The 21,977-nt window shown below is 42.9% G+C and overlaps 1 protein-coding gene across 1 annotated transcript; it reads left to right on the forward strand.

The window, feature by feature from the left end:
* Positions 1 to 4,257: 4,257 nt before the first annotated feature.
* LOC131663477 (RNA-binding protein Pasilla) lies at positions 4,258 to 21,572 on the forward strand. The gene is made up of 5 exons (XM_058933910.1): positions 4,258 to 5,448; positions 11,733 to 11,879; positions 12,040 to 12,197; positions 14,274 to 14,625; positions 15,268 to 21,572. The coding sequence occupies exons 1-5, from the start codon at positions 5,331 to 5,333 to the stop codon at positions 16,095 to 16,097; spliced, it is 1,605 nt and encodes a 534-aa protein (XP_058789893.1). The 5' UTR covers positions 4,258 to 5,330; the 3' UTR covers positions 16,098 to 21,572.
* Positions 21,573 to 21,977: the final 405 nt, after the last annotated feature.

Consider the following 21,977-nt stretch of genomic DNA (forward strand, 5'->3'; position numbering starts at 1 on the left):
CTCTTTCTTATCGCTTTCGGCTTCCCTCGTCCAATTCTTATCGTCGCTGCAAACGTTCAGCTCAACTTCCTCTCTCTCTCTCTCTCTCTCTCTCTTTCTCTCACTTCGTCTCCAAGTAGCTGCCGCGACGTCTTTTCTCTGTGTCTCAATAGCCTGACAATGCTTCTCATTCTTCTACTTTTTTTTTTTTTTAGTGAGCTAAGTGTGTATCACTTGATGAACACTTTAACGTTTTAATGTTGGAGAATGAACGAAAGATACATTTTTTTCTGTTGCGTTGCTAATCGTCAATGGACTACACAATGTATAGTACAATATTTAATTTGATTAAAATTCTTTCAATTTTGATTCTGCCGAGTAATTTATGCATGCGATGTTATAAGTATATATGCATTAAAGAGAGAAGTGAATTATCGATCGGCAAACACAAACTTGATTTAACTTGAAAATAGCTTGGCCAGACAGACAGTTTCGATATATCTGCCGTAGTATAAATTAGATATGCGAGAGTGAATTAGTAAATGTATCGTGACCCAAAAAAAAAATAATATGTAGTAGCTAAGTAAAAAAATTATAGCAACAGTCATAGCGTCCATGCACCCCGTATTCATTCATTTCTTCAACACATTTTCCAACACATTTCTGGTCTCATTGCCTCTCTCTCTCTCTCTCTCTCTCTCTCTCTCTCTCTCTCTCTCTCTCTCTCTTTTCCCACTTCCGGTGTATATCTTAATTCTTAAACGCTGCCACCGTACATACAAAAGAGAAAAGTAGCAATGCGGGCTTATACTCTCTCGCGGTCGTCGACGACCAATGATTCGATTTAACAGTAGCTTGCCGCTACTACGCGATGCCTCTTTTTTTCTATTTTCTCATTCCCTGTCACCGCTATATAAGCGAGGAGGAACCCAAATCGATTTCTTCACGCTCTCTCTCCCCTTTCGTGTGTACTTGTTCGAGGTTTCCTTCGCAAGCCGGCAGCTCTACTTTTTCCGACTGGCTTGACAATCGATATGCTATAGGCGCATTTCTTGTTATAGGATTTTGGGCTTTTTTACTCTCTGCTTCTCTCTCTTTTTCTCGAACAGAGAGTCACGGGATAGTAGCATCGACGCAAACTCTACGACGATGCCCACGTCTGCGATCATGCACACCGAGTAGCTTGTACGTTAACGCGCCCGAATAAGAAGGCAAAAAACAATTTTTCACTTCGCTTTCGCACTGCCGCGAGGAGCGATGAGCGCGCGCGCGTGCACCGCGGAAATGCAATGCCGGCAAGTCCGAAAAAGTCGCGCCCTTATCGATCATAAAACGGTGCCGCGCGGTGCGCGCATAAGCAAGAGGCGAGCGAGCGCGGGCGGCGATGCTCTGCTTGCCGAGCGATAAAATTTAAAAGCTCATATTGTACGCGTGAGCTCGTCGCGTTCATTTTTCCATTCCGATGGCAGTCGAGGAGTTTTAGCCGTGAGCGGGCTCGCGCAGCTGCAGCGCGTCGACGGTAAGAATACAACCAAAACATACATATCTATATGCGCATGCATAAGTAGCTGCTATTTTTGTTTCGAATATACTATCAGCTCTACCGCCGTCGCTGCCGCGGATGTCTCTTCAATTATACTCGCTCGCTCGCCGGTCACATTGACATTGTACTTGATTAATCTGACTTCCTCATAATTAAAATGCAACGCTTGCAATTTGCCCTCTCTATCTCTCTATCTTTGTCGTATATATATAGGTTGGTTTTTAAATAATCGCCAGAGGAAATACTGCACGTTTTTGCTTGAAATTGAAAAAAAAGTGTACGTATATATACGCTTAATATTTTTTTAAATAATGAGCCGTAAGCTATTAGAAAGGCGGATGCATAACTTGAAGAAGCTTCATTACTTAAGTAAAAAAAAAACTCGTTTCGAAGAGCTCTTACAAAACGTAAATATTAGCATCGGGTAGTCGTATAGGTATAGGTATAAACTCGTTGAGGTATTAACGAGTCAACCTGAGAAATTTATAAGCGCGTGTAATAATTTTTCAAGCGTCATTGTACTTCAAATTACCGTACTACATCACGTGCTCCAGTAGTGGTTTCATTTATGCATGAGAACAAAACACGTGTATAGCCGATAGAATTGAAGAAAATACGACGTACGCGTGCACTCTCAAAATTGAATCAAACGCAAAGGAAATTCGCGAAGACAAAGTGCTAAGAATTAAGTCAATACAGCGAAGTTAGTCCACTGATTTACTAGTCTCGCGGCTGTGGCGGCGAACAATCGAATCAATCGAATTTCACCTGACATTCCAGGCCATTAAATCGCATTATGAGATTACTTAGTACAGCAGACAGTCGTACGCTTGCGCGAAAAAGGCTAAGGTTGCGCATGTCGACCGTTTGTGTTAGTGTGTATGTACGTGTATATATATATATACAAAGGATTTTCCGGGAACTTGCATTGTCTCAATACACGTTCTTGTCTTTTTTTCAATGTTCTAGCTGCGAATATCGGTCGATTTGACAACCAAGTTTTTCACGCTTTAATAATTAGTGGAAATTTCAAACGTGAAAAGTATCGTTTTACAAACGAAATTTTCCATCGCTGCTTAAATCAACCATGATTTCACTGATTCACATTCTAGATGAAGTTTCGATAAGGCAGGTTTTTATTTCGAGGATAGAATAGGAGGATCTGATCTAACGAAGCCGAGCAAGATTGAAATTTTAGCTCGGCATGTCGATTTCTTCTTTATTATTAAACTTTTCGTTTCAATAAAATTAATTGATAAAATCTCTAGATCTATTTAATATTTTTACACAATATAATTGACTATCGCGAATGTTACATTTCGAAAAAACGTTCTAGATTATTAGGTATTACTTTTACATTTATCCTTCTAAGTGATAGTCAAACCAAGCCGAATTTCCTCATTTCATTTCATCTTGTCTCAAGTAAATACCCTTGTTAATTAATTACAATTATAAAAATTATTTGATCTTACGTGCTCATCCCAAAATTGCAGACAATGAAACGAATCACTATTATTCATTTAGCTGGTTGTGATTCACGAGATTCTAAATAATATTTCAAAAATTAATCAGTCTCTCGTTAACTCTATATACAATTAATGCATCAAAATATCAAGCTCGCTCATAGGTAGGAACGACTCTCAGTAATTACTACGTCTTGCACGCGAGTGACATTTCTATTCCTCGGAGGATAAATTATTCGTGGTTTTCGTTAAATGTAACTACGAGTGGAACCATTATTTAAAACCCACAAATTGCATGCGAAGAGTTCATCCTATGTAAAGTTGATGATAAGATTTTTAGGGAAAGTTTCATATATAGTGTGAGTGGATATTTTTTGATGTTATCTTCTTATCGAAACAGAGATAAGATAATTTTTGAGTTCGAGACGCCCAGACATCCGCACTGGAAACGATTCAGCGGCTTAACAGAAATGTCGTTACATTGCTCGAAAATGCTTCAAAGACTATGTTAAACAACAAAACAGTGCCGTAATCGATTTTTAAGGCGACCTAGTTTACCATTAACGTCGCTATATTATTTGGGAGCGACGACTCTGTTTTTACTCATCATACTGATAGCCGCTGAAAGATTGCTCACGATGTATCGCCTGAAAAGAACATTTTAAGAATAAAGAATCGATAGTCCGCTGAAAACAACGAAGGTGACAGAAGTCAAGCTCATAAATTCGGAAAACGGTCAGTTGGAAAATGGACGACAATAACGAAGTGAAAAACGCGTGTCGGTTGATCGGTCGTCAAGAAAGCAAAGCAGAGGCAGTGAGTTTTCAGCGGGGCACGGTGTTTAGAAGACACGTCGCTGCGCGAGATAGCAACAGAAAGAGAGAGAGAGAGAGAGAGAGAGAGAGAGAGAGAGAGAGAAAGAGAGAGAGATATAGCGTCTCTCTCTCATGGAGCCCTGCCACGAGAAGGAAACCAAACCAGCTGGCTGCGCGCGCTTTGCGAGTCGAGCGAAGAGGAGAGGTAGGGAGGACGTCACAGCACGGCACAGGCGCGATAGCTGAGAGTGTGCCACCACCACCACCACCAGCGCCGTAGCACGCAGTGCTTGGCGCAGCCAAGCTGAGTAGTAACCAGTCGAGACGCGGCAGCCCGCGCGAGAGAGCGAGCTACCCAAGAACTGAGCGTTTGAGTATTATTGTTGTACATTTACAGTGACGTGCGCGTTGAGATACCACAGTGCATTGTTGTTTTACTGCAAACTAAAGGTCCGCGCGCGCCAGAGTGCAGAGATTCTTTTTCCCCGACCCTTCCATCAACTCACATTCATAGACATACACACACATGTCATTTGTTGTATTATAGAAGATGCGCCGTCACTCGACTCAACAACAATAAAAAATAATTTCTTTCGCTCATTTCTCTCGCTGCTCAGTGTGTGTATCTTCTATGTATGCCTATCTGTCATTATTTTAGCGCTGTCACACACAAAAAAGAGTACCCCTCCTTGGTTTTTTTTTAATCTTGCCAGTCTTATCGCCTTCGCTATACACCACACCAGCAACCACCACCACCGATCGGACTCCCGATCTCTCTCTCTCTCTCTTTTGATCATCATTAACGCGCCTCCTCACCTCTACGTGCCACACATTTCTCTCAACATCACACATGCTGTCAATATATATAAGCTCGGCTCGTTATTGATATAATAAGTTCATCCGCATATCGCGACTGCGTGCGCTCTCCTGCACATCAACAACCATTATATATATCAACATTACACACGTGCAGAAACTTCATCTAATAATAACATCAAGCTCCACGGTCTCGCGATCATCGACGAGGAAGAGAAAAAGAAAAGGAAAGTGTGTGCCAAGCAAGAAGAGTGGTGTCGCGAGTGTTGTAATTTGTCGTTATCTCAAGAGCGACCAAGCTGTCTGTTGCGAGCGGCAAGAAGAAGAAGCTTTCAATATAACACACGGAGAGTCGCGAGGCAGCGCCTAAATTCTATACGAGTAGATGGCATAAGTGAGCGAATATCACAATCGACAATCCCGCTCTGCACGTAGCAGAAGAGCGCGCTCGAACGTAGCAGAAGGAAGGAAAACACACTTCCACACACGGAGCCGAGTGTGTATACATAAAAGTGTGCGCGCGTGTGCGTTAAATCTATCTCTCTCTCTTTTCGTGAGAGAGCGTGCGCCACACAACGCAAAGTCGAGCTCGCTCGCGCACACAGTGACTGCGAGCAAGAGCACGAAAACATAGAGAGGGGGAGAGAGAACGAGAGAGAGAGAGGGAGCAGCAGTATAGCAGCAGCAGCAGCAGTAATAGAGCCAGTGGGCAAGATGGCCGCCGACTCGGGAATGGAGACGTGTCCCTCCCCGGAGATCGCCGACTCCAGGAAACGGCCTCTCGACTGCGACGTCGAGAATGGAGCAACAAAGCGTTCGCATTACGGCACAGGTATGGCACGTCAGTTTTTATCGATTCTCGTAAGTTCTGCTCGGCTGCATCAGCGTGCAACTCGTCGTGTTGTAGCTTTTGAGGTTAGGCTCGCTTTGGTCTGTAGCAGGCCTTGCCACAGATTCTCGATTTCGTGCAGGCGCGACAGAGACAGAGAGAAAGAACGACTATTTTGCGTTAGATTCTCTTTGTGCGTTGTTTACTGCGCTCGGCAGTGGCAGCGAGTGCAGGGTGGTTGTTATTTTCGTCTGTACACACGCGCGTGCTGCTGCGTCTCTCTCTCTCCTCTCTCTCTCTCTCCTCTCTCTCTCTCTCTCTCTCTCTCTCTCTCTCTCTCTCCTCTCTCTCTCTCTCTCTCTCTCTCGTTCTCTTGCTCTCTTGCTCTCTTGCATTCTCTCGGGATGTTTGCTTTGGACTGTGCTTCGCGAGAGCCACTTGTCGTCGCAGTCGCTCTGGACATTTAAAACGTGCGACCTACAAATAGGCATCTCGTTCTTAGAGGGGCGACGTTTGCCGTTGCATATGTGGGTGAGTGTCGCGATGATTGCGCGACTAAGCGCTCCTCCCCCTCCTCTGCCGCTTGCAACCTTGCGCGACATTTCGACCGCGGTAGGCTCACTTCTTTCTTCTCGTTCGCGTCTTCGAGCACTTCGCAAGGGGAATAGTGAAATTGGGTTATTGATTTTCGTTTGCCTATCCGTCGCGGCAGGTGCAGCACTCGTTTAATCATCCGCTTGTGGCGATTAGAATCGTAAGCTCGATGCGATGCCTCCTCCTCCCCCAGTCCGTTCATTATGGTAATTTTCAGAGCGAGCGAGCGAGCGAGCGAGTGGGGCGAGCGAATGAAGGTCAGTGGGGTATGGACTTTTCGCAAGCGCGCACGAAAGCTCTCTTCGATTGCATAGCCTGCTATCGTACAACTGGCGTTGGTGCGCGCGCGCACAAGGGGCAGAGCTTTTTGTACGCCAGATCTTTTTGCTAGGCCCCAGCTCTGGTTTACCTAATTGATCGCATATTTGTTTCCGCGTTGCGCACCCACGGCTCGCCTTTTGCCAGAGCTCCTGTCGCTGCGATTTGGCGCTTTGGTGGACCACCGAGCGCCATAACTTCATCGATCCACGCCGACGACTTTCATTTTCAAAAGCGCGCCACGTTCCGTAAACGTGTCCGCAGACGGATTATGCAGGCTCGCTGGCAAGTTGCTTTGGATTTCGATCGACAATTTTGCTTCGCGTTCCCATTGTGTCCACGCGCACGTAGATAAAAAGCTACGAAAAATCGAAAGCAAGATTGCGTCGGCGATGATAAGCGACGATCATTCGGAATTCAAACACAGCTCCGTGGATATTTATTTCTGACGCGGAGCGTAGGGTCGTGCTATGCATAGGTTATCTATTTCAACTGGCGTCAAATGAGAATAAGCAGTTTCAGAGCAAAGTTCAATAATTCACACGATGCCAGAAATCCCATTGCTCTAGATCGTCGTCTATTCTCTCGCTCTCTCCGCGGTGTTTTACAACGATTCTGCAAATTATTATTCGTGTTTAAAATTTTTGCTGTTCAACGCGCACACGAATATGTTATTGAAAAAATCACGGTAGCTATTCGCTGTTGCGGGACCAGTGCTAAAGCGTAACATTTTCATTCGCTTCGGGCTTCACCACCACCGCTGTTGCAAATCATTGTTCTCTTCAATCTCGCGGTTGACCCGTTTTCTTTTTCCCTTTCGGAAAAACGACCAAACGAAACACCAACAAATAACTTCACTGTATATTCCGTTAATGTAGTATAGAATAAGTAGACAATTGGAACGTTTCAAGGTTTAAGTTTCATTACCACAATGTGAATGATAATTAAACTCTTGTGGAGAGAGAGAGAGAGAGAGAGAGACTTCCCGTCACGACGACGCAACGTTGTCTATTATTATACGTTAAAATCCGTAATGATTGCAGATGCGACACCATTCGCGGTTACGTTACAGTTATATTACTGCGAAACTTCCATTTTCCACAAAAGCTTTCTCCCTTCCTTCGTGAACTTCGGACGACGAAGGTCATTAATCGAAGGCTCTGTTTCTCGTTAATCATTTGCGCTAGAACTGCTATTGTCGTTTGCTTCAACGAGCTTTTCGTTGCGTCAATATTATTTCCGAGTTTTCACTTTCGGCTGCGGTATTTTTCAAACAAAAGCTGTCGCTTTCAACGAATCAATAATTCCTTTCCATTGCCAATTCAATCAAACTTTCTTAATTCATCTTACGTAAGCTTTCGTCACTGTCAAGTGTAATTTACGATTAAATTATTTAAAAACCAATTTTCCAGAAATCAAAAAAACTACGAAGATTTATGAAATGAGTTCTAAATGCTCACGCGATAAAATACTTATTAAGCGTCCAGCAATCGACAAAAAAAATATTCGTGCTATTAAAAGCTTCTTCCATCAATCAAGAGGAACTAGGACGTTCCGATAACTCATCATGTGTGTATACATCGTCCAAGCCCTTGCAAGATTTGCTTTTTTTCGTTAACCTCTTGATGTTCTAGTCGCGATCATCGTCGAACAATTCTAAAAGCTTTCGCGTGTTTGCAAAACGATCCATTCCACATAAACTTGAACTTTTGTATAATTTACACTCCATCATCCTACCTTTCAACGTTCAATCAATCCATCATCATCTCTCACTACCAAACGTTTTCGTATATTATGTTTACTCGGTCGAATTTCTTTTCCGCGCTAGCAATAACAATTTTTTCGTTCCAACGAAATCCAATTGCTGCGCTAGAAATAACGTGGATGCACTCGGGCGTGCATGTGTATCACATGTGGGTGGCAGGCTTGTCGCGCGTGCCACGTCTCCGCGCTAACGATATCACTCCCAAGCGTGGCGCGTGATTCGAATTCACGCGCCATCAGTCGCAAAGACATAGCTTGTTCGCCTCTGTTATTTTGTATTTCTGATAATTAGTATACGGGCTGCACTTGATGTTGATAAAACTCGCCGATTATTGTTGACTTCCTGCTTTGAAAAAAGGTTATGATGCAGACAAATAGATTTGAAACTTTCCGTTTGTGTGTGAAGTGTCGCAATAACACAAGAAAGATACAAGAGGGGGGAAGAACGTCGTACGGGTACTTTTGTAATCAGTCCAATTACAAAAGAGAGAGAGAGAGAGAGTGAGAGAGAGAGAGAGAGAGAGGGGATTAAAACACCGACGAGGCTTCACAACAGAAAATAAATTAATTAAACTTTCCTTTTTTTCGTGTCCTCGTATATCTACAAAAGCCATTCGAAAGCATCATATCTCGAACCAGCTACGCTGTCATTAGAGAGGCACCTCGGTAGTCCACATACTCATGTGTGCGTGTGTGTGCGTGCGTGTGTGAGTGTGCGTGTCTGTGTGAGTGTGTATGAGTGCGCGCGCGCGCGCAAAGCGAAATACCGTGTATGAATCCAAAAACTACGCGGGTACACAGTTATTATAACGAGAAATATAACAGGTATTTACACACGCGGTTGGGTGTTTTCGTAATGATACGTACGAGCTCTCGCAACGTACACACGGCTTATATCAAGCCCGCTATGTTTGAGTGTAAACTCAGCTGTTTTTTTTTAATTTTATTTCGGGGACGACGGTAACGCATTGTGCAGCCATGATGAATTCCACACGCTAGCTCTTCTTTTTTTTTTCTTCTCTTACATACCATTAGCATATTTAATCGCCGTGTGTACGTGTGGATCTCTCAATCGATCGGTGACCTCACGCTTCCATATGACGCTCCTCATTCACCGCATCTCCTAACAGCTGCTTTCTTACTTTTCTTTTAGAGACCCCTCCCCCCTGCTGCGAGATTTTCCACGATAAGAGGTAGCGCACGTGAAAGTTAAAAATTTGTCGATTGCCTCTGAAAATGCAGTGGCATCGCGACATCGAGTGCTCAGAGAGATGCAGCGAACGGGTCGGTAAAGTAGCAGCTTCTCACTGAAAAAAATGTGTGCAACACGCGAGCGATCAACCGCGAGAAAAAGAGAGGTGTCATCCGCATTGAGATGGAGAGAGTGGGGGAGACTCGCTTCTCTTCGTCGAAAAGAACGAGAGAGAGAAAAACCTCTCTCTCTCTCTCTGTCTCTCACTTCGTGGCTGTCACCGGCAGTCCTGAACGGGCGAGCTCGAGGATGTGGCACTGTTCTTCTTTGCTGCTCGTTGCTACGGCAGTCATTGTAGTCTTCTTTTCTATATTTTCTTGAAGCGAGAATCAAAAACAACGTCGTATCGCGCGCGCGAGGTCGTGGGTCAAGGTCGACTGCTGTGTATTTGTGTACGCGTGGAAAGTAAAGTGCACGCAGTGCGCGACCAGGTCTTTATTATATTTTCTCATAGGATGCGCGTCAACAATCAAGCAGGTTAGTCACCCTGACGAATTTCGGCTCGACCTACTTCTCAGGAATGCGTATACGTGTGCGTCTGGATTTGTTGTCGAAAAGTAGGCTGAACAAGAAAAAAATGTACGTGCAGAGGCCACGAGGATTCTTTCTCATTTGAGCGCAGAGGAGAATGTAATTTACATATAGAGAGAACGCGCCACGGGTATAATTGCTCTCTGCGGCCAGCTGGTATTTTCAGTTTGGGATTCGTCAAATTCCTGTGGCTTAACCACGAGCTTCGAGGATAAATTATGCGCAAAGACGAAGGAAAATCGATAGAGCTAAGTGCGTTGCATCGTAAGATTGCAACTATGAAAGTTATTGGCGTGTTGATGGATTCTTTTTATGATTCTTCTAGCCTACGCGCTTTTTTATTATTCACGCAACGCCAAATTATAGGCAGGCGAAAGATTCAAAAAAGTGTATTGAATTTTTTGCGCAATATGTTGCTTGAAGAGAACATTTCGTACACTTGCTACTCGTCGTCGTCATACACACTTTCGCATGTTGGAATACCGTTTTATCGATTTACGTCAGTTGCTTGCTTCAGGTGCTGATGCTTCTGATGTTCCGAATATCGTACACGGAACAATTTTATTGCCTCGTTCTTTATTATCTTATCTCGATGAATGTAATCTTAGGAGTGAATTTATAAAAAATTGATTCGTAAACGCAAATTATTCTACTCCTTTTGCCGTTTACAATGTTTTTTAATTGGAAAAAAATCAGTTTTAGTGGAATTTGCTTTTCAAGGTACTTGAGTTGAAAAAAAAAATTGCAGAGTAATTTATTATTCGAAACAATATTACGAGTACGTGCGTGTGTGTGCAATCGAAACGAGCAGCGAGAAATGCCGTTATACATGTCATAAACAATGCATTTCAACTGCTGACCTTGGCCACATAGTTATCTTATCAACTTGCTGGCAAGTGCAATATAGTTTGCGTTTCAGCGCACAAGGCGAAATTTATTTTCAGATTGGTACATGCGCGGATTTGCTTTCGTACGTTTTCTCTCTCTCTCTCTCTTTCTCTCTCTCTCGTCGTTTATACGCCAACGGACACTCGTGCCAAGTGCGAATGTTTTATTTTTCGAAAGCGCACAATTTTTAGGCCAGCGCGGCGACTCGAAAAAGCAACGCTCTCGACGTGTTTGGCGTAACGCGCGTGCGTTGCATTAAAAAAAAAATGTTCGATGGTGATAATTAATGCCTATCCGAGCTCGCAACGTAATGGCCTGCCGCTGATAGCGTAGATTTTTTTTTTTTTTTTTTCAACTTAACTCGACCGACTAGTTTTGCCACGCGAGTTGTGCAAAAAGCACAGATTTATCGGATAGTCGCTACTCTTTCGCCGCCTGCGCGCTTAATAATTACATTGGACATGGCTGCATCTGACGTCATCGAATATAATTTGTTTTCATTGAAAATGCCTCGAGTTGATGAGGCGCCTCTCATCTCTAATACATCCTGATTGGCAATATCGTCAGCTCGTTACGGGAGGTTACAAAACGTTCTTGACGAAAACTGTTGACAAGCCGATTGGCAATGAAAAGCATAACGCTCGAAAAAAGCTCTAACAATCGACTGCCCCCTTTGAAAGCCGCAATGAAGGGTCCGACATTGATGCTAATAACGCTGTAACGAAGTATCTCAAAGGCAGGCCGATATTTGAAGATTAACCTAAAACGATCATAAAATGACACTAGAGCTAGCCTGCAAAGTCGTCGGGTTTATTTTGCTAGCGTTTCATCGTCTCGATGATATCTCGTTCGGTTATACGTGTGTCAGGTGAAGCGGCAACTCGAGTGGTCCAAGCTCAAACGATTAATCGGAGAATTTGTGGTTATTGCTGTTTTGCAGGAGGAGATGGCACGTACCACCTCAAAGTTCTGGTGCCAGGAGTGGCGGCCGGCGCGATCATCGGCAAAGGCGGCGAGACGATCGCGCAGCTGCAGAAGGACACGGGGGCTAGGGTCAAAATGTCCAAGTCTCACGACTTTTATCCAGGTGAGTACTCTTCCAATATCGTTCGCGTGCAGCCCGCACCCCGCGGCGGCGGCGCTTTACGTAACGCCGCCATAACAATTAAGCCATTCGGCCTATGCTTCATTGTTCATTCTCCGTCGGCGTTACGTGTCGCTTAATTAATCGGGGTGCTTTTTTGCAGGAACGACCGAGCGGGTGTGTCTGATAACGGGCACCGTCGAGGCCATTATGGCGGTCATGGATTTCATTATGGAGAAAATCCGCGAGAAACCCGATCTCACGACCAAGACGACAGTTGACTTTGACTCTGGCAAAACAACCGCCGAAAGGGACAAGCAGGTAACCAGCTGAATTCTTATTTCTATACTCAACGACTCCGATTTTCCGCATCTTCATCGAAATCTTAATCCGTTTAACGCTGCAACAAATTAATCCAATTTATTTCGAGAAAGAAAAAAGAATATTACGATTTGACAGTTGGATCTCGCTCTCCCAAGCATTTGTAGCGCCCAGCGAATCTATAAATAAAACAGAGGACACATAGCTTAAAATACACGTAATTATGTATCAGGCGAATTACTGAAATGCATTATTAATGAACGAAAAGAAAAGCGGGGCGTATATGTTGACGATCCTATTTCGTTCGACGATAATTCAATTTTCGAAATGACGAAACCTTCATATCCCTCCCTCTCTCTCTTTCTCTCTCTCTCTCGAATTAAGCGTAATAATAATCATTCTATAAATAAGCTGCAGCCAGTTTCTAAGGCTAATGAATAAATTTATCTTGCGCTATAACGCAAGCCATGATTTACGTTTGAGAGTTGTTGCAATTGCGCGTACCCGCCTCATTAGCTATATTATGCTAGCGATCGCGTTGTTTTTATCTTCAGCCGATTAGTTAAATTTAATGGGAAAATTAAAAAGAAAAATGAAATAAAATAACAAGGTGGCGTCGGTTCGCTGTAGCTGGTAGTGCAAGCAAACGCAAGAGCACTCGAGCAGATGGCATCGAGCTTAACGGCTCGCACGGACCTCTGGCTTTCCCTATCGTGCAAAAGTCATGGCAAAATGGCAAAGTGTAAAGTCGCCGGGCTTAGCCGCAGCGGCAGTAGCGTAGCCGTATGTACGAGCCGCGCTTGTTAGCAATGACCCAGTTAGGGGACGCTCGGCGAGCGCGCGCGCGCGTGTCCGCGTGTACGCGAGGCAGAAAAGGTTCATCCGAGCGCGCTGCTGCTCGTTATATTTTCCGCGTCGATTACCATTGACGCGCTTTTGGCCTAGCGCGTCGCGACCGAAGAAGCCTCGTTGGCGCAACATCATTGGTGAAATAGAGGCGCGAGCGAGGACGAGCGCGAGAACGAGCGCGAGAACGCGCGAGAGGAAAAGAAATAGCGATTTAATCGTCTCCCGAAGCCTCTCGCGCTTGGCAACTTTATTTTTAGCGCTCGGAGCTCGAGCTCGGCGAGCCGCGTACGTCGGCTGCGCGCGAGCGCTCGATTTTTCTTCCCCGCTGCAGCGGGCGAAGTTCAAGGCGAGAGCCTCGGGCCTCGGATAGCCGCCTTATGCGAATGCGCGATCTTTCGCAACGCCACTTGCCCGACCGTCGCCGCCGGCCAGAGGCTCGCGCATCGAGGATGCATATTCGTTTATTAGCCGATCTGCTGGGAACCGTTACGGCGAATACACTTTGCCATTGTGTAGCCTCTCCGTGATTTTGCGCTCGTGACACTCGCGCGAGCGCGCGGATGAAAATAAGAGCACGCGTTACGTAAATTTCATGCAGTCGCGTGCTTTTTGGCTTATTATAACTCTTTTCCGTTCGTTAGCTGGCGACTCGCTCTCGAACTATTCGTCTGTCGTTTCGCTTCAAGGAAAGCCGTTCGATTGCTCGTTCACGCGGGATCGGCGAAAGAAAGTTATTAATAAACGCTTCGGGGAAAATTTAATATGCAATCCACTATTGTCTTGCCAAATCTGGCCTTACGCTACTTGCTCGCGCTAAATTTTTGTTTTGTACTTCTACAGTCATTCTGTAAAATTGCGTTACAATCGTATGATACTGTGAGAATGGAATACATTTTTTCAGCGCTCGCGTAACAACTGAATCGCATTTTCCAAGAGGTTTCTCCCTTTTTATTTTCCATAATTTTTTTCTTTTCTGCACAAGGCTCATTTCCCGAATGGACCGCAGTGACTTTTATATTCAGCCCTTTTTTTAAATGAAAGTTAACATGATTCTTTTCATTCCCATGGAATCAAAGTTTAATGAGAACTCTAGCGTCAATAGTAGAAGCGTGCGCACTTAACTTTTCTCGTCACTGCATTTAACTTGAAGCATGTTCTAAATCAGCAACTACGCACGAAAAGAATACGAAAAGAATTTGAGCTAACGTTGACACGTCCACTTCGCAGGTGAAAATCCTGGTGCCGAATAGCACAGCAGGTATGATAATCGGCAAGGCCGGCAACTACATAAAGCAGATCAAGGAGGAGACAGGCGCCTACGTGCAGATCTCTCAGAAGGCCAAAGACGTATCACTGCAGGAGCGCTGTATCACGGTGATCGGCGAGAAAGAGAATAATCGCAACGCTCTGCTGATGATCATCGCCAAAGTCGCCGATGACCCACAGAGCGGCACTTGCTTGAATGTCAGTTACGCGGACGTCAGTGGCCCGGTTGCCAATTACAACCCGACCGGTAGCCCATACGCTCAAACACCAACTACAACGCCGACTTATACCTCGACCGCTGGCATCAACACAGGTACGAATCCACTTGCGCAGCTTTGAGTTTTCAGTCGATTGTAAGGAGTCGAGTGCGAGCGAGGTCTCTGAGTGTAAAGCGAACGCTGCACTGCTATAAAGTTTCGAGCACACTTGTATTAAAAAAAAATAACAATAACATAACTCGCATAACTGGTCTCGCGTTGTTACGACCCGTGCGCCTTAGAACTTGAATATTTTAGCTCTCTCGTTTACATGTATATCCAGTATTAAATCTTGAAGAGATGCGACAACGACGACGACCTGTTTAGATAAGAATTTAGAAAAGAAAAAACAAGCTGGCTCGAATCGAGAGAAGCAACGCGAAACGCGTGTAATTTAATTGAAAATAATGTTGGACACCGATTACATCGCGCTCGCGAAGGCAAATGGCGGCGCACACGGCTGCGTCGGGCGTTAATTAATGCATGGAATCGATAATAAGGAAATGTCAAGGATAACTTCCTGCACGAGCGCGCGGCGCGCTTCATTAGGCGGCGACTATAGCACGCGCACACAGCGAGAGATCTTAATTATAGTTGCCGCAGCTTACCGACTAATGCGCGAATGGATATTTGAATTGATGCGCTGCTGCGCTGTAACGAGGACGGAGTTAACAATGATATTCGCTGCGCTGTTCCAGTGAGCCTGCTGAACGGAGCCGGTCTAAGCCTGAACCTGAACTTGGGCGCAGCGCTGACGGCGGGCTCGACGCCCAGTCAGACCACTCAGCTGTTGGAGCACATAAAGCTGTCGCTGCGCAGCACCGGCTTCGGCGAGCCCGCGGCCACGGAGATACTGGCGGCAGTGGCCACTCTGGTCAAGTACAACGTGCTGGGCATGGGTCTGGTGCCGGGCTCGATGTCGTACCTGGGCAACGCGATGGAGTCGCAGACGACGGTGGCCAACGGCTCGAACAACAACGGCGGAGTGTTCGGTCCAATCGGCACGGTGCCGACTCTGGGCTCCACGTCGCCGACTCCGCGCTCAGCGTTGGATCGCTACGAGCCGTTCGTCGACCCGTTCCGGCCGAACAACAGTGCCGCCGCAGCGGCCGCGGCCGCGATAAACCTCAACAACAACTCGTTCGGTCTGGGCACCAACCACTTGTCACTCGTAAGTAAGTCGCCGGTCGCCTCGAGCGGCCAGGTCGAGGCGGCTAACGCGGCAGCCGCTGCGGCCGCCGCCGTTGGCATCAAGGAGGGCAAGGAGGACATTGAGATCCCAGAGGTTATAGTGGGAGCGATATTGGGACCCGGCGGTCGGAATCTCGTTGAGATACAACAGCTCAGTGGCGCGAACATACAGATCTCGAAGAAGGGCATCTTTGCCCCCGGTACCAGAAATCGCATTGTCACGATCACGGGCTATCCCGACTGCATCAGAACCGCTCACTATTTGATCAAGCACAGGGTCAGCGAGGAGGAGGCGAAGCGAGCGCGTCACAATACCATTACCGGCATGATTCATTGATCGGCCAATAATAATCACCCCGATAATAATCAACACCCAACCACCACCACTACCACCACCACTGACAACTCCAACCAAGTTGATCTTGTTGCCAATCTCGCTGCCACTGGCTGGCTGCTCCTCTCTTCTCGCCCTACCGCCACTCTCTAAATACAATTCTTCTTTTACGCTACTGTTGCTGCTGTTCTTTCTCGTCAACGCTCGCTCGACAACACCTGCTGTAGATTTTCACGCCGGCGACCGTCGATGAGAGATACGGCAAAAAGGGCTCGCGAGACGAGCGGTCAGCCAAGTCCTCGCGTATCGATTTGCTGTCGTCGTCCCATTCAGAGCGAGAGAGAGAGCGAGAGAGAGAGCGAGAGAGAGAGCGAGAGAGAGAGAGAGAGAGAGAGAAAGAGAGAGAGGGAGAGAGTGTGTCCGAGAAAGAGAGAGAGAGACAGCTCCTCTACGATACATGTGTTAGATTCATTGCCATATACACTCTGTTCTCACGTAGCTTCGTTATTATCCTCCTTCCCTCCACCTTTACATAATACAACCCGTACGTAAAGCTTTCAAGCGGGATTCTAAGGCGGCCGAAAGACAATCCATTGCTGTTGTTCTTTTGTCCTTCGGCCGCTTTAATCTCGTTGTGTGGCCGATGTATTTTTTTTCGAGGGAGTCCACGTTACCATTACAGCAAAAAATCATTTACCGAGTTCAGATAGAGGAAAACAAACACTTTTTGACACTCGCTTCGTTGTCATTTCGAAAGCTGAAAGAAGGTGAATGGTTTTTTGGTGCGCTATCGCACTTCTCTTCGCCCGCACACGCCCGTTGTCCGCTTTAAACAAATTTTTTTTTCTCTAATGAAAAAAAGCAAAATTCGATATTAACGAGTGAGAGCATCAAAGCAAAGAAATGATATATATTCCCGACACCCGTCGTCACCTTATCGCAGCATCACTATAGCGCCTGCATTGCTACTACTACTTCTACTACTTCTACTACTACTACTACTATTCTACATCACCATTCATTTTCATCCATCACGGCTCGTTAAATGATAGATTTTACTTTTTAAGAATTCTTCTATAAATATTACATGTTACATATAGTGAAAGAGAGAAAGATACAAAGAAAGTGAGAGAGGGAGAGAAAGAAGTATAAAACTATTACAATTGTTCTGTGATACACCACGTTACGGGGCTTTATCACATACACATTGAGAAAAATACGTTATATTATTTAAATATAAATATGAAATACGACACTTGTTCATTGAGAAGCAGGATTCGCAGCCAGAATTTATTGCGATACACAATTAATAGTTGTATGATTTTAAAAAGATAAACAACTTCAAACATAGCTTTAAATTCGATATTTGATGCATTGAATATATCGAGAGGGAGAGTCGTTGCGCTAGTATAAAGGTGTTTTAATATAGCAGCTGCTCGAGAAGTCACCGCTTTTATTCCCCCCACTTCGAAATCATTTTTTACAGGCCAGCTTTTTAAAATAATTTTTAATATATTATTATTCTTTCTTGACACTATTGTTTTTTAGTCAGACGCGTACGCAAAGAGCAAGGAAGGGAAGGAAAAGAATGCCTTGGTATTCTCGAGTAGCGCGCAAAACACAGCGACGCTCCAAAATGTAAGAAAAAAAATTATGAATTATATAGAGAAAAAAAATATCAGATGAAAAGCGAAGTTTATAGAGCAGTGCTTTAGACGACTCTCGTCTTTGGTTATTTAATCACCAGAAGCTAGTTCCTCAGAGGATATGCGCAACAGGAATTTGTAAATTTATCATTTTATTGAAAGGTAGATGAACTTTATAATAAAAAAAAAATAAAATTTTTCGATTGACCTTCAAAAAAATGGTGACGTGAACAGAGAGAAAAAAAAATATATATATATATAATGGAAAATGAGGTACTCGTTTTCGCCGTACCTCGACAGAATTTATTTGTTGAGAATAATCAATAACTTTGGCCAAAGTAAACGTATTTGACTGTTCATCGAAAAAAACATTTTTCCAAATAAAAGTGCATATATCGCGAGGTTAACATGACCGAGAAAGCCACGCTAATTTTTACCAAAGAGATACTCGTTGACACGCAGATCGAAAGCACTTTGTTTACGAATGCTTATAATTATTATATTCTCGTATAATATTAATATAATTATTTTTACACTCTATATAATTGCGGGGCTGGTCCCCTCAACACGAGAGAGAACTAATCATTCCGTCGTTGCTGTAATTGCGCCCACAACCCCTGCCTATACTTCACTCATTATGCTCCCATCCATTTCTTACATACATAATGATGCTTCTTTTCTTTTCTCTTATTAGTTGAATTCATTATCCCCAAAGATTTATCATTGTTATGTAGCTATATTAATGTTCATTAATTCTTCATTAGCTGTTGAATGTTTTTTTATTGATCATTTTTAGAAGCTTTTTTCGATCTGCGCGTGACTTGAGTCAGACACCGAGAGACACGTCATAATAATACTTTTTGTCAATAGCGCGTGTGTCTAATCGGTTATCGTTTTTTATTTTTTTTGTGAATTTCGCTTCGAACAATCAAATTCGCCTTACGGAGAGCCCAAAGTTTCGTGTTTTTTCTTAGCATATATATATTATACAAAGTATAATGATATAAAACAAAAACGAGCAAAAAAAAAAACAAATATGACAAAGATACAAATGTCGTTCTTTTTTTCTCCTCTAAATAATATTCCGCGGTATAAAAAGTCGTTCGAAAAGGAACGATTATAGGAAATTAGATTTTTAAGTATAATTAATTAAAAACGCGACGTTTCGTGCAGGCAAAAATTAAACTGCAAAACAGAGGTTGATTTTTTTCATATATATTTTATTGGGGAATGCGTAAATTACGTACTATTCAATCGATTTTTGGAAGACAAATCACTGTCTTCTTACGCTGATTTTTCATGTACGAAAATAATAGATTTTAGTAACACGTGCGCGCTCGCACACATACACAAATATATATATACACACACACAATACACAAATACACACAAATTATAAAAAAAACGCGAGGTTAAAAGAAAAATGATTAAATTATACGAACGGCTGGAGAATTGTGTTCCAATTTTTTTCGTGAGAGAGAGAGAGAGAGAGAGAGTGAGAGAAAGAGAGAGAACAAGAGAAAGCATATATATACATATAGGTGATTAATTTCCGCTATAATTAAATTATTGTTCGTTCAGGGTAGGTTTTAAATAGGAAGCATTCGATAGGACAAAACATACGCATCGTTACATATATTAACTAGGTATAGTATCGTTAGCCCGATATAATATTAATCAGTAAGTTAAAGTTGCAATGAAAACAGCAACAAAATGAAAATACTATCTATAGAATTATAGCTCAAACATTTTTCCAAATCGGTTATTAAAACATCCACTCTACTTCAGTACAATTGAACGCAGAGCCAAAGGCACTGGTTCACCGCTCTCGAAACAAACAAACAAATAATAATGACTTGTATATTTATAAATATGAAACATTATGTACACAGGAGAAGAAAGGGCAAAAGTGGTTCGGCGAGAGATAAAGAAAGATAAATAATTATATATATTTATTCAGGTATATGTGTGTGTGCGTGTGTGTGTGCGTGCGTGTGCATAGGCGAGTGCAAAAGATGAAGAAGCCTGTATCGTTCGCTGTCTGATTGCTGCAAAGACAAGTTTTCTCAATGACAGTTACCTGAGTCCAAGTGAGCGCTGCGAGCGAATCGCGGCTTCTTCGTCTTCGTTCTCGCACGCGTTACATTGTCGTCGTTATAATAAAACATCGCACGATACGAGGGACACTGCAAGGCATGAACTGTGCATTGATCTAGATTATTTGCGTGCAAATAGAGAGAAAAATATCAATATTATACCTGAGGAATGAGATATAAATAGATAAAAAACAATACATATATATATATATATATGTCTAAGAGATGGATTATATATATTGTTAAAGCAGGGGAGACGTGTCATTTTGAGGAGGAATAATATTTACATCCGCGAAATTGGTATAGATGTCGTTTTACGTTTAATTGATCATTTTTGTGTTTTTAAACAAATTTGGCCATATTACCTTGGAGAATACAGAATACAAAAAATACATTCTTTCATCCATACATACATATACATGTTTCAGATATTACAAAAATGCAGATTTATTCTGTAGCGTTAGATAAGATTTAGATAGGTTCGATTTTAAAGAAGTGTTTGTAAAAAAGTAAAAAAATTAATATAGTCGAAAGAGTTGGAACAAGATTTTATTCTGGAGACTAGACCCAAGACTGCGTCCGTTGTTGGGGTTATAAACTAAGGAAGATGAAAAGAAAATAAAGAAATAAAAAAAATAGACGAAACCAAAATAATGCGATGCTTTTTAGCAAACAAGAAATGAAAAAAATATTAACGCGCGCGAGGCCGAGTTGCAACATCATTGTTACTTATTCATCCGCATGTTAGGTACATTTTCTTATCGTTTCTCATCCTCTCCATTATACATGTAGAAGAACTTACCAGTTGTGTGTGTATGTGTGGATGTTGCATGTATGCGCAGCTCGTGTCGCGAGTCACATCAAAACCACACGAGAGAGAAGCATAGACGCGTTGTTCCTGTCCTGACCTTAAGCGCGATTGGCCATTGAATCAACGTCAATTAGGATGGAATTGAGAGGAAAAGCTTTGTCATTGAAAAATTGTTTCTTGTTTTGTTTTCGTATCTGATGCGACACACAATATATATACGTCATTCTCGCAACGACGATCACTTTAAACTTTTTTAAAGATAATTATCCGATTAAGCGTAGGTTATTGTTGTTGATGTTGTGATCAATGTATGCGTAGTTCGATTTTTGCCGTTACTAAGTGCAATATAATCGGAGTTGCGGGATCTCATTGAATTCATTGTTGTTTTCATTTTGAACGATACTTCTATGCTTCTCTGTCGATTATACGGAAAAGAGTTTTTAGTTTCGAAGATAAAAAGAAGAAAAAGCTTCCAGTACAGTCTCGTTTTAAAAGATTCTTGCAGCAAATATGCACTCGTTAAATGTAGGTCATAGTGGAACGTGGCAGGCAAAAATTTTTTAAAACAGTTCTTGAGTGCAAGAAAGAGTGTGTGAGAAAATTACACGTACATTCCCATTTAAAAGAAAAAGATTAAAATATATTCAATTATAAAATAAAAGATGAAAAAAGGTGTGTTAAACTTAGCTTAACGTCAGCTGTGATGGAATTTGAGAATGGAAGTGAATAACGGCAAAAGAACGCGAAATTTTTTTTCTTTCAAAAAAAAAAAAGATTTCGATTTAAGAATCTATTGGTCTCTGTTGTCGCGATTCTTTTCTGCCATTTTCTTAATTTTATTTTTTTCTTAACATACAGGAAATTAAACTTTAATAAATAATTTGTATAAGATTAATTGAAACAAAATAGGTAATCGGGGGATAAAATGATTTTATGCGCAGGATAAGTTGAAAGAAGCGGCCAGGAAAGCGGCCTCGGCGAGCAAGAGCAAGGACTAATCACGCATTACGGACGTAGAGAAAAAATATATAGAGCGAGCCTCTTTACAAACTTACACGCACATACACACATACACACGCGCACGCATACACATACATATTAAACATCTTATCTGCCAAAGTGTACCTCGTCCTGGTACATATACCATAATACTAATTGTTCATTTGATTTTGTTTTATTATTATTATTTTTTTTCTGTTTTTGCGCTTTAAAACACACACACACACACACACACATTCACACACACACACGATACTCGGGTAATACATACATGCATCGGACATCGTCTCTGCTTATTCTTTTTTGTATGCGATACCAAAAGCGAATCTAT

Source organism: Phymastichus coffea, unplaced genomic scaffold (genome assembly GCF_024137745.1).
Source record: "Phymastichus coffea isolate CEN01 unplaced genomic scaffold, Cenicafe_Pcof_1.1 PCOF00036, whole genome shotgun sequence".
NCBI lineage: Eukaryota > Metazoa > Arthropoda > Insecta > Hymenoptera > Eulophidae > Phymastichus > Phymastichus coffea.

What these genes read in the sequence shown, in the direction of transcription:
- LOC131663477 (XM_058933910.1), top strand. Translation starts at nt 5,331, where the DNA reads ATGGCCGCCGACTCGGGAATGGAGACGTGTCCCTCCCCGGAGATCGCC. An exon ending in GTCTCACGACTTTTATCCAG is followed by an intron (nt 11,880 to 12,039) that starts GTGAGTACTCTT and finishes GCTTTTTTGCAG; the next exon opens with GAACGACCGAGCGGGTGTGT. An exon ending in GACCGCTGGCATCAACACAG is followed by an intron (nt 14,626 to 15,267) that starts GTACGAATCCAC and finishes GCGCTGTTCCAG; the next exon opens with TGAGCCTGCTGAACGGAGCC.